This window comes from Melampsora larici-populina (assembly GCF_000204055.1).
Source record: "Melampsora larici-populina 98AG31 unplaced genomic scaffold MELLAscaffold_18, whole genome shotgun sequence".
Classification (NCBI taxonomy): Eukaryota; Fungi; Basidiomycota; class Pucciniomycetes; order Pucciniales; family Melampsoraceae; genus Melampsora; species Melampsora laricis-populina.
In genome coordinates, this window is record NW_006768782.1 from 1327629 (window position 1) to 1345423 (window position 17795).

Below are 17795 nucleotides of genomic sequence, written 5' to 3' on the forward strand. Positions count from 1 at the left end.
TTTTTCTTTATAATATGTTGCATTATAAAGTTGACTAATAACATTTTTGATTTTATGACACTATGTTTTCTCTCAGGTTGATACAGTGTCTGGCCAGATTGTCAGCAGCGCGGCTTGTCGGAATGATTTCAAGACCCGTGCTGCCAGGATGGGATATACCGGGCGCATGCTGAAACAACCCTGCAAGACGCGATGGAATTCACATTACGAAAGCTGCAAGATCACATATGAGGCTCACGAGGTAAGCATTGTTATTGCCAAATATATCATTCTTAGTTTGTACTTACTATTGAGTCATCACAGGTGATCAATTCAATGATCGCAGCCGATTGAAAGGCTTGTTTCTTTAAGGGTGTGACTATCTCGCCTTCTGAATGGCACGTTGTAGAGTTGGTCAACAAGGTTTTAAAGGTAAGTTTCCCTCTATCTTATACGTTTGATTCTTGTTACTGATTGATTTGATTCCCTTTGTAGACCTGTTTTGAAGCGACTGCCCGAGTTGAGGGCAACGGACCTACTGGTTGTATACTCTTAATGGAGTATATACAAGTAATCACTGATCTGCAACAGCTTCAAGCAGAGACTTCCACCTATCCGAGTCTGGCGAATTCGATAGATGTCATGATCAAATGGCTCAAAGAATACCAACACAAGGCAGTCAAGTCTGATGCCATAGTATTGGCTACCATCCTCAATACCAGATTCGGTCAAAAGTTTTTTTTGATTCATTATCCCAATCACAACGCCAAGTCTCAAGCTATAATTGAGAAAGCCTTCAATCACCTTGTGGAAGACTCTTTGGCTCGCGAGCCAACACCACCACCTGATGAACCCGTCGATTCTGGGGAGACGGACGATTATGATGTCTTTGGAGTGTCAACTGACATCCCAGACAAGCCCTCCCGATCTGAACTTGACAACTACTTGGCAGGCTGATTCCCAATGAATAAAGATCAATCCCCACTCAATTGGTGGAAGGTTGGTCCCTCCATTTTTCTCTTCTTTTGCTTATTTCCGCCTTAAGAACAGGTTGCTGATGTCCTCATTTTCTACCAACAGAAACATGAAAAAGACTTTCCCACACTTGCCGAACTCACACGTGATTACCTGTCGATCTCAGCCACATCCTGTGCATGTGAGCAAACCTTTTTGGCCGCTGCCAATATCTGTACGCCGTCTTGAGGTAGCATGCTCCCCAAGACGATGGAGCGATTAGTTGGTTCTCAGGCTTGGCTAGAGGAAGGAATCATCCCCAAAGGACTATTTGAGGAAGCCGCTAAAGCCCTTCAATTTTACTTAGACAAGATGACCAAAAAAAAGGGTTAGTATCCTGTTTAATTGTTTTTCATGGTCTCTTCTTATTTTTTCTCCTTGATTGCTACAAAAGCAGTGTGTAGACTCCAAGCCAATCAAGTGTTCAATATTTTTCCCCGTTTTTAACTTTGATTTTCAGTATTCTCCACTACATAGCGCGCCATATAGCGATATAGTGCGCTATATGGCAACCCATAGCGAACTGCTGTATAGCGCCTGTATAGCGGTATGTACCGCTCTGCCACTGTGAGAATTTTTTTTAAAGTAAATAGTGCAGCCTCACACTGCCAGCATTAAAGAGGTTCCCAGATGGGAATATGGGTCATAGGGATCCGACCGCCATTGTGATATATGTAGGCACAAAGGCTGTCTGATTCCTACAACCCATATTCCCATCTGGGAACCTCTTTAATGCTGGCAGTGTCATAGCGCAGGCTGCGCTCCGCCATTGCGATTGCCCAAAATCCATAGCGTAGCATAGTGGTTTGGGTGTTGCCAATAGTATTCACATTTGTCGATGGGATTCACTTTGTCAGTCTAGGTCTGGGTCATCATTTAGTACCTTTTCCTGAAGTTTATGGACAGGTCCAAAATGCAGTGATGCATGATACTACTCTGGTTCCTCAATGGATAAAGGAACACAACACGGAGTTGGAAAGATGGACATCTCACCATTGACTCTCATGTTGTTTCATTTCTTGTTTTTCTGCTTTTCCAACTGTTTTTTTCTTTCTTGTTTTTGTGTTGCTTGTTGCTTGTTGTTGACTTCTGATGAGAAGAAAAAATGAATGTTTTGTCTCAAGATTTGCTGTAATCAATCCTCTTTTGTGTCAAGATATGCTTGTAATTGATCGTGTATCAATCCTTCATGTTTTCATTCCAATCACTTTCCATGCTATATAACATACACTTGGGCCTTGAGAGAAACACACAAGAAAAAGTGGAAGCTTCACGAGAGACTGCAAACTACACAATCCCCAAGTCACTTTGGATCCTCGGCCCGCTTTGATTTCAAAGCGGCCTGAGGAAAGTCACAGCCTGCAAAATACCCGGAAAGGGGGCTTTGGGGTTTTTTTCCGGGCGGTAAATAGTGGTTTCCTCTAAAAGTTCACCTACCTTTACAAGAACTAGTCAAGTACTCTTTGTTATTTGTGTCTAGTCACTTTCTCAATAAGCCTATTTGTTGACAATTGGGGGTCTGGCCAAAGTACTAGGCGCTACTCTTGCTTTGAATTTGTATATAGCTTTTGTCCAAATTCATAGCATCATTTGTTCCGACTTAATCATCAACTTTCACTTATAATCGGCGATATTTAGCAGATTATAAGCAAGAGGTGTGGTCTTGTGACCTTATTGTTGTGTACTCAAATTCATAACTCCTTTGTTTGAATTCATTGCATTGTTTATTCCTATTCCTTTCACTTATAATCAGCAATATTAGAAGATTATAAGTGAGAGTTGTGGTCTTGAAGTCTCATCTGCTATCAGCTCGTTCCAAGAAGGAAATGATGTCAATTGCTGATAATTGTTGGTTACCTTTGATTTCTTACAGTTTCATCACTGCTATTGAATTGACCAGTTTGCTCATTGCTATTGAACTATCAATTGTGCACTTCAATCCACAACTTGTGAATTGAATATCAATCAATATTGCTGTCACTGCTATCAAAAGAATAGTTGGATCTACAATTATTACCAATCAATCAATTGTTAATTTGATAACTTTTAGCTACAAGTTGCTTCATTATCTGTGTAGCTTTGCTAGCAGCTTTGCAATTCAGAGCAGGACTAGTTATCAGAAAGAAAACAAATCTAGGATTCAGGTTGATTTGTACAACCTTGAAATCTTGACTCGTTTTCAGAAAACTGCTGAATTGCTATTCCTATTTGTTTCTCTATATCGCTCTAGCCTTGGTGTATGACCTAATTGGTTATATTTAAGAGAAAGAAATGATATCACTTATTTGCTCTCGATTTTTTTTATCTTTTTATTCCCTTTATACACAAGGTTGATGATAATAACTTGACTCTTATATATTTTTCTCTCATTATTCCTTTTGTACACACGCTCAACAATAATAACTAGTACTTTTTTACACTAGAAAGGGGTATTTCTGTCAATGTTTCTGTTTTATTGCTTGTTATGACCTATACACAAGCAATGATAATAGGAGTGTCTCCCTTTGCGCAATAATGCGCGCTATATTGTACGCAATCCTGCTATATTTGGGCAAACTCCGCTCCATACCTCTGAGGAAAAAATTTTGCATAAAAATTGTGATTGCTTGCGTAGTGCCATAGCGCAGCTTGCGCTGCACAACACAGATGATGTCAGCCCTGGGTACATATGCATGTACCCAAAACTAACTTGTAGCATAAAATTATCATATAGAAACCTAATTACAGATACATACCGTCTATAAATGGTACGTAACATGTAAGAAAGTATATAAAATTACTTATTACATATACACGTACACTTAAAATACCATGTAATATGTAATAACACATCAAGTACACCTCATAACTCAGTGTCAAGAGTTAGTATGCTTATAGTACATAACACATAATTAATATTACCATATATAATTAAGTACAAACAATAATCATAATTAATAATAATTTCTAAATGATTCTAGTGATGGAAACAAATAGCACTACAGTTAGGTTTGGAGAGAAGAGTATATAAACCCCTCCTCTCTCAGCCTTGAGAGAGTTCCCCCCAAGATTTTATTACACACTACTTTGAAAGAACCACTTTAAAGTAATATTGAAGTACATTGTCAAGAGTCTTATAACTGTAAGACTAGTGATTTACTTCATTACTTTAAGAAGTTTCCTGACTAAAAGTAAGTAATACATTCTTCATTCCATCTCTGGATCCTCTACTTCCCCTAAGTAGAAAAAAATAGGTTGGTGACCATAAAACAACCCAAGGTTGGTGACCGTAGAAAATTCCAAGGTTGGTGACCATAAGAACTACCCAGGGTTAGTGACCATAGAACAACTAGTCTAGTGAACTCCAAACCACTCTTTAATCTGTCACTTGAAGATTAAAGGAAGGACTAGGATCCACCCTTCACCACTTATAATCTTATATCATTATCATCCAAACCTCCTTTTAAGGAGTCACCTAGCTGTAGTCTGTCAGGATTTATCCTTTCAGACCAGTATCTTCCCTTCCTCATCCCCTTTCTTTGTTTATAATTCCTTGTAACTACATTATATTTGAAATATAATTATAATTACTTGAATTATAAGACCCACCTTGCCCAATTAGTGAGCCCTGAGTACTCAAAAGAGTAACCAACCCTCACAGATGAGGTCAAAACTTATTGTGTTGTGTAGCAGTTGCAGTATTGGTGATATAAACAAATATCACTACAGTTAGGTTTAGAGAAGAGATTATCACTGTAAACATTATAAATTATCCCCAAGTGGAACTGTGAAAATGATGATTATTGTAGTTTGTCATCAAAATATCTATCACTGTACACCTGAGCCCTAACACCCACACTACATATATGCAACAAGCTGAGCAAATTATCAGCTATCATGTATATACAGGTCTGCTCAGTTCCCTGCTCATCTGAAGAGGTAAATCACATGTGATACTTCATGTAATTTTTTCCAGTTTGACAAAATTGTCCTAAAAATTGACTACATATACTTCCATAACTACTCATGTAATACTCTGAAAGCCATTCAACAGTAACAGAAAGAGTGTTACATGAGGTTTAGTTGATGGAATTACACCAAAACTATGAGTCAGTGTATGTAGTCAATTTTTGGAATGCTTTTGTCAAACTTAACAAAATCACAGAAAGTATTACATATGATCCACTCATTCAGATGAGCCAATAGCTGAGCAGCTCTGTATGTACATGATAGCTCCCAATTTTCCCCTCCTTCTGCACATATGTAGTGGGTGCCTTGGCTAAGGTGTGCACTGATATATCTTTCATGACAAACTACAATCTTATTTTCCCATTTCCACTTGGGGATAGTGTATAATGTTTACAGTGTAATATAAATTCCTCCTCTCTCAGCCTTCACAGGTTTCCCCCAAGCCTTTATTACACATCACGTTTAAAGAACAACTTTAACATAATATTAAGGTTCATAATCAAGAGTCTTATAATAATTAGACTAGTAATTTACTTCATTACTTTAAATAGCTTCCTGACTAAAAGTAAGTAACACTTCCTTCACTCTTTTGGAGAGTTGCAGTATCATTCTTTTGCTGAGACTGCCTGAGGAAATCCCTGGGACATTCAGGGATAGTACAATTTCTTCCAGAGTGGCACTTTTTCTTCAAGAGAGGTGTGTTTTTGTTTCCTCTGAACGTCATCAACCTCCCCAAGCCTGTACAAAGGGATTCTGTAGGATTGATGGATCTGTAAGAGAAGGAACAGACATTAATTTGTTCAAAACATCAAATCAAGTGTTTGCTTTCAATTTTTTTCTTACAAAATTCTCCATTTAAATCAGGAGTAGTTTGATGGTCTTCAAAAGGATAAATCATTTCTTTTGAATCAGACAATAAAACATTTCTAAATTCAAAATCTTGATTGTTTCAATGAGGTTTAAAGTCTCTTGATTAAGTTTTAAAATATCCTGATCTTATTCTTCACATTCAACTGAATCACATGCTAATTGTATCAATGTTTCCAATGATGCTTTCAGTCCTCTGATTTCAATTTTGGTTGCATTCATATTGAAGGTCTTAAATTTTGTTTGTGTCATTGGATTGTCTACTTTAGTTTGTAAATTATTGGGTTCAATTCTTTGCATGGAATCATTTATGTTACGTGATTCCATTGATAAATGGGGTAAGATTCCAACATCAAGCCATTGTTTTTGAGTTGGGATATGATGGTGCCATGAAAGCTTCAGATTGTAAGTCACGCAGAACAAGTGAAATATTTGCATATGTTCCAAGATAGCAATCAATATGTGGATTAGAATACTTCATGGTTCTTGATTAGGATGCTCTCAAATTGTATGGCTTGTTTGTGATGGGATTTAAGTGAAAAAATGAACTATTGAGTGCCATGGGTGTCCACCACACTATATGATGGGTGCACAGCAAGACACTATTCTCTGTAGCTGCTTGGTTTTCTCACGGAGATTCTCACAGCAAGGTGTTCTCAGGATAAAACTGATGCTGTTATGCTACCACCCTTTTGGATCCTCTACTGTCCCCAAGTAAATTCTATACTAAGTTGGTGAGCTTTAACAACTCAAAGGGTAGTGGACTATACACATACAAGTACTTAAGTTGGTGACCTTAAGAACAACCCAAGGTTGGTGGCCTTCAACAACTCAAAGGGTAGTGGACTCTTTACAAGTACTTAGGTTGGTGACCATAAGAACAACCCAAGGTTGGTGACCATAAGGACAACCAGAGTATAGTGGGAGCCATCAAGAGCCACTCAATTGGATAATTTTTCAAAAAAGATTGCTGAAGTCACAAATATCACTCAATCCAAAAATCAAGATACTTTTGGGGTCCTTTTGTTCACAGCTATTCAAAAATATCCTCACAAGACCAATTTTGAAAGTTTTTTTATCTTTATTTCTGATGGTCAAGGGTGCACCAGATGAAAATCAGATTGTTTGTTGTGATTGCAAATTACCCAGTCTGTGGCTTCTTGCCTCTTGATGGGTCCCACTATAGTGATATAGACCTCACTCTCTAGGAAAGACTTGAATCCAGCTTTCTTCAATTATGCTATTTTATTACAATTGTAATTGTAAACCTCCTTTTAAGGAGTCATTTAACCGTAGTCTGTCTGGATTTATCCAAACAGACCAGTTCCTTCCTCTTTTTCCTGCCTCTTTTATGAATTTGTTTGTAATTACTTCATATTTTAAATATAAATATAAGCCCTCAAATCTATAAACCCCGCTCTTCCCCAAATCAGTGAGCCTTGAGTCATTGAGTACCCAACCGTCACACCTATGGTAAAGTAAAATAGTATTATAGAGGCTGCAAAGATCACACTCAAGGGTAAGACTTCTTTGGAATGTCTGAATGAAACAAACATAAGTCTACTACTAAGTGTAGACTTTTATGAAATCACCCACACTAAATGATTATACCAATTAAGAGTGGACTGCAAAAGGCGGGCTCAAGTGTCAATGACAACTTGCACGCTGTTGTACACTGTATTGCCACGGGTTTGGCACACCACAGGGTGGGTTGAGAAGGATGATCTTCTCAGGCCTTTTACTGCCCCAAAGGTGAAGAGTCTTGGACAGGGGTTTTGTCCCCATACTAGACCCATTGATCATTTTTGTGACTACCTCCACATCGCACTCCAATGGTTTACTAGTCTCCAGGTAAGAGACCAGATTTCACAATGGTAGAACTGGTGTTGAACTCCTTGAGAATGATGGAAGTCTCTGAAGCATAACATCTGCAAATCCCAATCTGTCTTGATATTGCTCTCCACAAATGATGAATGAATCACAAGTCACAATTCTTTCATCAAAACTCTTACTCTGCTTATTGACAATTGTTGCATGAATAATTCTTGTATGATTATCAAGGTAGCTATTCCATTTCAGAAACACTTCTCCAAGACTTGAAGAGTGGATATAAGACTTGGCGGTTCCAATTGACTTATACTACAAATCTCACCGCCTCTCTTTGTACAATATCTTCATCCAATGCCCGGACAGCTTTGACAGTATTCAATTCATCCTTTGCATCTTCAGGAGGACAAAGGTCTGTGAGTTCAAGTTTGACGCTGCTTCCATTGGTCGTGTTTATTGATTGACCAGAGCAGTCAAGGTCTTTCTCTGTGTCACGGAGTCGGCACGACTGTCTGACCTCTCTGTGCATTTTCAAGGTTCGTCTTGCCTGTTTATTGAGAACCCATTCAACACTGAACATTTCATTTAAGATTAGAGTGCGATTAAACTATGATGGAATCTGAAGGGAAAGAAGACTCAACATGTTCCCAGTGATGGCGAAAGGACCGTGCAATCCCTGTGATCAGGCAAACGATCAGCATACATTCCAAACTTTGATAAAAGTGAAGGAGCTGAGCAAACTGACGATTTGCGTGAGAACAAGCCATTTCTCGTCTTGCACAAAAGTCGGCCCTTTGTATGCGAACTATGTTCAAAAAGACAGCATAATGAGAAAGAGGAGGTCAATTACGTGAGACTATGAGACTATGAACTTACTTGGAATGCTACAATAGGGATAAAGATTGATGTTGATAAGTATGCCATGATTGCATGTTGTACTAGAGTTCGATGGTCCTCGTCTAATCTACGCTGAATTTTTTGCCAGTGAACGGACTGCTCTGCGGTGCAAGTTGCCATTGAAAAAGTGCACTCCCTGGTTTTCTTGCGAATGGCACCTATGGATATTATTAGCAGTGGTACGTAAAGCTGATATATATTGATAAATGTCGGATTAGATCAAGGTCATCTCTCATGAACAACCGAATTGAGAAAATGAGTGACCCACCACACATAAGACAATCAAGTCGACGAGCGCAGCTATGATCCCCAATCTGAACCAGTGCGCCATTCGATCCTAAGCAAATGCATCGACGCGTCATCGTTAGTTCTCAGATACCCAGGAAGGTCTTACTTGTGATCACTCACTCGATGTACTGTCAGCTGTCTTGCAGGTATCAACCTTACCAACAGGTCCATCCGGCTATAGTTGGATATGTCGACCGCCATCCCTTGATGACGCAAGTCTGACGTGATAGCTCTTGCTAACTCCCGCAGCTTCTGGTGTTCCTGCTCCGCGCCAAATAATGTTACAAAGAAAGTGGCTGCTCCGAAATGGAATCAAGAGCTGCTAATTAGCGGTGAACACCAACACGATCAGAAGAAAAGAGACCTACGTAGGGTCCAAAGAGATAAACAAATGAATAATCCGTTCAGGCTCCAACGAAGAGGTGTTGGAAGTACCAATGTTCTTTTCTGCGGGGAAACCAAACACCATGACTTATCCCACAAGGACGTCAGACACTGGCAAAAACACACCCAAAGGAACACTGAAAAGAACCATGGAGATCTATATATTCAACTACTGTTCATCACGTGAAAGGAGAGGACCGATGGAAACGAGATGGACAAACCCCTAGAATTCGAACCATCAAAAGCACACATCAGTATGACATAAAGTGTCAGGTTTTCTTGTTTCTAGGTGCTTACCAAGATCCTACAAGGACCACTGCAAACTTGATACCAAATAGAGGGAGTTTATTGCGATCAGAAACATAGCCCGCATCTATAAGCTGTTGAAAGGTCAAATCCGCCAACACCACTGCGTCGCGTGGATCAAATCGATGTTCAAGTTCAGCAAGAATAAGGGTATGACTTTATACATCTCTGCGTGTGACGTTTTGCTTACGTGAAGTATAGAACAAGTATACCAATCCAGTCATATTGGGAACATCTATCTTCAAGATGTTCACTACGACCCATCATCCAAAATCACAATCAGGATAGTTGTTCTGGCAAATAAGTCACAGGAATTTACTCACGTCTTGTGAAAGAATAGAACCTGAACGTTCTCGTTACAATCCTGATGTACAATAAATGCAAGCATTGGAAAAGCATTCTAGAAAGTATATAAAACAGGTATCAACATCACCCTTGGATTGAGATGTAAGGTTCAAACGGATACAAGTACATACATAACATAGCACCCCGCGATCACTGCGGAAAGAATCCTAACCCATTTTGGCATCAAGACAGACTATACTCCAGGAAAACGCCGTGGTCGCAGGGTGAAACACATTTGATCATGTTAACATGTTCACACCGAGAGTATTTGAGAGCCGGAAGATTTGACTGACCTTAGTTTGTTGATCAAGGTAAGTAGCGGCAGCGTAATATGGATTTACGCTGGGTGGTATTTGCATCACAAAGGCCACCATCTTCTGTTCCTCTGGCTGGACCATCGTCTCTGATTCTCACCACTCAAATGATATTCTTGATGTACGCAATTATTCGGAAAAGTAGCCTAGCAAATAGAGAAGTTTTAGGCCAGTCAAATCCGAGATCAATCAATGTTCAAGTCAGGTGTTGAGAGTGGGCAGGTAACTGTGACCAAGTCAAAGGCTAAATGGTTTGGCAGTGGTTGGTCATCCAAGACCATGAATTCTTTTCGAAAAACTCGTGCTTGGTGTTCAAGTTAAGCGAGATAGGTGTCTGACACCGGTTGAACCGGAACCTTAGCGCATATGTGGCAATTGATATTTTTGAATTCCTTTTGGAATTTGAATCAGGATTGACTATATACTTTTGACGATATTGATTACTTGAACTTCGAGTTTTCAAACGAAGAAGTGAAAACTCACCACGCTCAGCTGCATGGATAAAGATAGATATAAAGATGTTTAAACTCAACAAAGTTCCACGCGGTCGCTCGAGACTCGAGCCCCGCGACAGCGTGAGACTTGGTTAAGTTCAGTCAGCATCGAACTTCAACACCGGTTAATTTCAAATGTCCGGTACGATGCCGAGCCTCGGGCCGTTGGGGAAGGACTTACAAGTTAAGTTTGGGACATACGATGCAAGCTTAACTAAGTCGCTCTTGAGCTCGAGCCGCTCAAACGAATGACTTCAACGCATTGATTTTTTGGCCTGAGATTGGCCGGGGCTTTTCGCCAAAAACTGGCCTATAAAACTATGTTATACAATTTCAAGTGAGTTTTGGTTCTTCAATGATAAAAACTGATAATTACATACCTAAAAGATGATCCAAACTTGTTCAAGGTCATTTTCAGGGATATCAAACTTGCTAGTGATTTGTCCAAAGGTGGTGAGGTTGGTCAAGGTAAGTGTGTGAGTATCATTTGAAGTACTACTGGGCTTAGAGTTGATGATGTGCCTGTTCAAAGTTGAATTGGATGTTGAAATGAATGTGTTGTCCTCAGCAAAGGGGTCATCAGAGTGATCATCCAGGAATTTGTAAGTTTTGGGGGGTTCTTCTGCCTCAATGGTTTTTGTATGTTTGCTATGGATGCAGATAAGGTCTTCATCTTGACAAGTTGAAAGGGAATTTTGCCCTTGTTTGGATGAGTTAGAAGATTGGTGATAAATATACACAGTGTAAAAACTCAAGTGTCAGGTCGACGTGCTCACACAAATGACATCTCATAGAGGGTGGATACAAGCTTCAGATGATCTTAAGCACCATGCACAGACAGCCCTTCTTGAGTTCCTCAGGCAGTGAGACCGTTAGACATAGGAAGTCAGATATCCTTTCCTGAGACTAAAGGGGTGCTAGAATTTCACCAAAGTCTGACAAAGAAACTGAATGAAAAAAGTGTCATTTTTTTTCCAAACCTCTCTGTGTGTGCACTTTGATGAGCCATAGTAAGATGGACGCTGTGATAGAGATTGGGATGAGGAGGTGGTGGTGGTAGGGGATACTCAAGTAAGTACAGGGTGTTGGGTGACTCTTGATAATGATTGTTTGGTGGAAATGTTGGCTGTGTTTGATGTTGTTGATGTACTGCTGGAGAGAGGGTGCCTGGGGGTTGCCTAGCCAGTACATGATAAGGATTATGTTGTAACATATCTGGATGTATTGCTGGATATTGTCATGCTTGTGGAATCTATAAGGTATATTGTGCATGACTTAGATCCCACTGTTTTAGCATAAGATAACATCACAGGAAAAGTCAACAAATTAATGTATTCACCATGTCCCCGGGTAGTGTTTGCTCATCAACAAGCGCACACAACTTCCCTTTCTGCCTCAAAGGGAGTTGGACCTCAGTGTGTGCTCATTGACACGCAAACCCTAAACAGACACAGTGATTGGTTCAAAGAAAAATTGAGCAAATTCTGAAGGCTCACTTTCGATGAAGTTAGAGTGGACTTGCCTTAGGACCTCCCTCAATAGGTTGTGTGTCAATACCAGTTAATTGTTGGGTTTTGACAAGGCACAAGGAATAACCCCCATCCATGTTGCAGGAGTCTAGGGGATATCCCCCGGTTACCACATAACTGGCCATGCCAGACACACAGATGGTCAGATGACAAATCCTACAGTCTCTCAAAGACTCCTTGTTGACCTTTGAGCTCTTTTGTACCATCATTTTTCCCTCCCACAGCTCCAGAAAAAGCTTTCTCTTCAGGCCTTTTTCCCTCTGCCTTGCTTTTCCTCTTTCCCTTATCTCATCACCTAAGAGCTCACATCCCACTCATTCTTCAAACCCACAATTTCAAAGAACCCTTCTGCCCAAGGTTTGATCAAAGCTTCTTCCCCCTCTCTCTGTCTCACCCCCTGCCTTCAGACATCTGACAACATTGGCCTCCAAGGAAACCCTCACAAGTCTTTCATCAGAAGGAGCTTGTGAGTCCCTCATCAAAAAGGCCCAGGGTCTAGGCTTTCACCCGCCAAGGGTAAGCCTCACTTTAGGCCTCCTCAGCTGTGTAAAGCAACTCTTGCTCACCAACTCACCACCTAGAGTGAGTGATGGACGCAGGCCCCAATGACAGACCTGCCTGTGATTGAAGGCTTAGAACTCTGCAAAGTTTTTAATCCTTCATGCTCTCCAAGAAAGAGTGGAACAGTCAGACCTAAAACCTACAATCTTGGCTAACGACCCAATCCCTACACATATACCAATACCTACCACAACACATCAAATACACGGAACCCAATCCCCTCTAAAAAAATATTCACTTTAGTATCATGAATATCTAATCAGATATTATCTTTTCTTAAAGCCAAGCTTGAATCACCACACTGGTACGATAAATATTTTCCAAATGACAACTGTTACTAGGTATATTTATTTCCTCATATCTCTACACAGATAAACAAGATACTTACCATCCTTTTCATCTATGTATTCACATATCATAAAAATCATTTTGCTACAATCTTAGCTAATGATCCAATCCCTACACATATACCTATACCTACCAAAACACATCAAATACATGGAACCCAATCCCCTCTGACAAAAAAAATATTCACTTTAGTATCATGAATATCTAATCAGATATTATCTTTTCTTAAAGCCAAGCTTGAATCACCACACTGGTACGATAAATATTTTCCAAATGACAACTGTTACTAGGTATATTTATTTCCTCATATCCCCACACAGATAAACAAGATCCTGCTTACTATCCTTTTTATCTATGTATTCACATATCATAAAAATCATTTTCCTACAATCTTAGCTAATGATCCAATCCCTACACATATACCTATACCTACCAAAACACATCAAATACATGGAACCCAATCCCCTCTGACAAAAAAAATATTCACTTTAGTATCATCAATATCTAATCAGATATTATCTTTTCTTAAAGCCAAGCCTAAACCAACACACTGGTACAATAAATCTTTTTTGTATGCCAACTGTTACTAGGTATATTTATTTCCTCATATCCCCACACAGATAAACAAGATCCTGCTTACTATCCTTTTTATCTATGTATTCACATATCATAAAAATCATTTTCCTACAATCTTAGCTAATGATCCAATCCCTACACATATACCTATACCTACCATAAAACATCAAAAGCATGGAACCCAATCCCCTCTAAAAAAATATTCACTAAGGTATCATCAATATCTAATCAGATATTATATTTTCTTAAAGCCAAGCCTAAACCAACACACTGGTACAATAAATCTTTTCCAAATACCAACTGTTACTAGGTATATTTATTTCCTCATATCTCTACACAGATAAACAAGATCCTGCTTACTATCCTTTTCATCTATGTATTCACATATCATAAAAATCATTTTCCTACAATCTTAGCTAATGATCCAATCCCTACACATATACCTATATCTACCATAACACACAAATGCATGGAACCCAATCCCCTCTAAAAAATATCGAGAACTTACATAGTATCATCAATGTAAGATCAGATCAAAGCTTTTCTTGAAGCCAAATTTAAATCAACACAGGGGCATGGTGCAAAATAAGCTCTTTTTGTAACCTTACTATTTATCAAACCATACATAACTTTTTGATCACCCACTTTGTACATAAATACCCTGAACCCTTTTCTCTCTCCGACTTTTTCATAAACCTTTCCTCTAGGTACTCATCTCACAAACCATTCAATCCTTCCTTCCTTCTTTCCTTCCTACACATATACATACTCAAAAAAAAACATCAATAATTAAATTAATTTCTCATTTTTAAATAAAACAGACACAAAAAATCACAAATACGTAGCCCAGTTTCAACTGTTTTTTTCCTTTCTTCTTCAAGAACCTTTTAAACAAAAGAAGAAAAAGAAAAGAAAACCAATCAAAACAGTCATATTTTTTTATCTTCTTCTCGTAGTAGTAGTTGTCATCAAAGATGATGATCGATCATCCAAAGATGATGATCAATCATCATCATCAATCTACAAAAACAAAAACAAAAAACAAAAAAAACTAATGGTCCAGATTTCAAAAATTCACCCAAGAAAAAATAAAATGAAAAAAGTTAAAACCAAACCAAAAAAAGAAACATCACAGGCAGACATACAAACAAATTTTTTTTTCGGTCATCTGTTTATGTGTCAAAAAAGAAAAACATCACACCCACACACACGCACACAAAATACCCAAGAACCAATTACATAAAAGATATAACCCACCATCAAAAGATAACCAAAAGAAAAAAAAGAAATTGATGATGAAAAAAAAACCCTCATGATATGATCACAACACTACTATTCTTCATCTTCTTCTTCTTCATTTTGATCTTCTTCAACTTCATGATCGTCAGCATCATCTTCATCCATCTCCTTTTTAATCATTTTTCCATTTGTTTTCTTTCCACCTTTACGTGTAAGATTCACATCATCACCCGTGTCTTTTACATGTGCCCATTCTTCTAATCGATCCCATTCGAATCCAGTAGGTGTTTCATAAGTATACGTTTCCACAGCCCAATCTCGTACCAATTCACTGACTCTAAAAAACTGATCATTCGAAAAAACATTTGGTTTGTCAGACGGGCCTAATGGATGAAATCACATAAAACAAAATGACAAACCTTTCGAGTAGAATACTTTTTGAACAAATTACCATGTTCGTTTCCTCCTTCGTATCCAACAGCACCCACGAAGTTTGGTTCAAGTCCGATACCCAAAACCTTGCAACCGGTCCGAAGGATATAATCAACCATGATCTGAGCAGTAGGAAGGATCTCATCCTGTGTGTATCCAGAATAATGAATCAAGTTTGCATCCCATTCTCCTCGGTTCAAGAGTTTCCTTGATAACCAGATCGAGGTGGCTGCTAAAAGTGAAGGTGCAGTGGCGACTAATCGGTAGTCAACAATCGAAATTTCCATAAAGTACTATACCCAACAATCAAAGCATTAGTTAAGCCTTAAGACGGTGATCAAGGAACGAGTGATACAAGGAATGACTTACTTTAGCAAATGTACGAGATTGGATATCATAGTGATCTGCCTTGGAGACCCTCCTCAAGAAGTTCAATGGGTTAGGATACCGAAGATCCCAGCTCAACATCTCTAACATATAAGTTTCAGCCTTCAAAATCTCTTCATTTTCGTATCCTCCATCAGTCATGTACAGAAAATTTGTCACACTAGGACAGATAACTTCTTCATATTTAGATGCAAGGAATAATGAAGTGACTCCAACCAGTTGGAATTTGATGAGAGCGACTGTTCGTTTAGTAAGAAATCGGTCCATCAAGTTGATGGCAAGGTAAAGAGTTTCAGGTAACAATCGGAATTTCGAGTGCACTTCGATGATCCAGTCTACCAAAACACCTCGCATCTTCCATGTCAATTCACTTTGACGGGACATGTAATCGGCATCAGGAAGGGTTTCAAGCTGTTGGGTAGGATGACAAGATACGGAAGAAGAATGAGCTGAATCCCATCCATCACCAAATCGTTTCGATCGCAGCAGATGAACAAACATACCTCAAGCTCGCACATGTAATGATAGATCTCATTAACATATTCTTTAACCATCAAGGGGTCCTCCTCATCACCTTCATCTAAATCTTCCCATCCTTGTTCTCCATCCTTCAACTTGACCTTTTCGACTTCCTTGCCCTTTGAACTCTCCATCATGATCTCATCATCAGCATCCTCAGTTCGAATGTTTTCCTTCTCAATCTCTTCCGGCTCACTCGTTCTCGGTTTCTTGGACAGTCGCCCTTCACCTTCAATCTTCACCACACCCGATCGATTCGCACTAGCGCGACGACTACTCTGCCGAGCTGGAGCGGTACTAGCCACATTCTTGGAAGCCGGTCTCGCAGTGAGAGCGACCTTCTTCTTGACAACAGTGGTTGATGTTGTTGTTGGCCGGCGAGGTTCGGGAGCAGGAGCTGTAGCATTGCGTTTCAAAGGTTTGATTTGCCGAGCACTAGTCTTGGTGACGGGTTGATTGATCGCAACATCTTCGAGTACCATTGGTTCAGCTGCTCCAGCCTTGCGTGTTAATGTAGAAGCTTTGCGAGTGACAACGGCAGCAGTAGCCTTGGTTGCTGGCTTGGTAGGTACGATGGCAGTGGTACTGATAGATTTGACGTTGTTTGTGCGATCATCTAAGATCCGTTTACGACCGTTCGTGGCAAGGGCGGTGGTTGCGGTCTTGCCGTTAGCTAGCTGAGTCTGGGGACACAGGAAAGATGATCAGAAGACAGAAAGAAACATGGAAGGAGATGGAAATCGGACATACCTTTGTACCTTGAGCAATACTCGCTGTTCGTCCACGTAAAGTACGGGTAGGTACACCGAGCTTAGACACGTTCACACCTGCGTTCTCGTCCTCCTTCTTTGGAACAGCGTTGGAAGTAACACCCAACCGAGTAGAGTGACGAGTAGGAGGCTATAAGAATCGGAGGAAAAGCAAGAGGATGAGTTACGATTCAAAGGGAAAGGAAGTCAAGATAGTGAAAGAGTGGAAGCAGATGAGAAAGCTAAAGTCGGGAGCATGACGTGACAGTCGTCGCGTGTACGATGGGAAAGTGTCATGCACCGAGCAACTGAATAAGAGAACGGTTAAGATGTGGGAAAGGACGGTCATGGACGCGTCTAGGACCAAAATTGGTCGGAAAATTTAGAGAGTTGTACCCTCCATGATACTTGGCACTTTTTACTCAAGACGACACCCAATTTGATGAGAGCCAGTCAGGTGGCTCTGGGTATGATATTATGATTGATAAGAAGTGACTGAATAGGTATAAAACCCGCGTTTTGAGGAATGAACCCAAACTTACCGCCATGCTACCTAGAGCTGAAAGAGTCAAGACAGTGAGATGGTTTGTTTTTTGAGGAGGATCGATTAGAGTTGATTAGATTGAAGAATGAGATGATCGATTGAATGAGAGATTAATGTGAGATTATAGAGACTGAAGAGGTTCGGAGGTTTGAGTTTTTGATGATGAGATCGATCAATCAAAGACCTATAGGGGAAATGAAATAAGAAAGGCATGATATTAGTGAGCTGATGAGATGAATGAGGATTAG

At 39.7% G+C, this 17795-nt stretch overlaps 2 protein-coding genes across 2 annotated transcripts; both read right to left on the reverse strand.

The window, feature by feature from the left end:
* Nucleotides 1-7942: 7942 nt before the first annotated feature.
* Nucleotides 7943-8652, reverse strand: MELLADRAFT_106605 (uncharacterized protein; the record flags this gene model as incomplete). The annotated part of the gene is made up of 3 exons (XM_007410043.1): nt 7943-8182; nt 8381-8440; nt 8512-8652. The coding sequence occupies 3 exons, from the start codon at nt 8650-8652 to the stop codon at nt 7943-7945; spliced, it is 441 nt and encodes a 146-aa protein (XP_007410105.1).
* A 5792-nt stretch (nt 8653-14444) lies between these two features.
* Nucleotides 14445-16322, reverse strand: MELLADRAFT_43462 (uncharacterized protein; the record flags this gene model as incomplete). Its single annotated transcript, XM_007410042.1, has 4 exons — nt 14445-15261; nt 15336-15641; nt 15718-16146; nt 16239-16322. The coding sequence occupies 4 exons, from the start codon at nt 16287-16289 to the stop codon at nt 15010-15012; spliced, it is 1038 nt and encodes a 345-aa protein (XP_007410104.1).
* Nucleotides 16323-17795: the final 1473 nt, after the last annotated feature.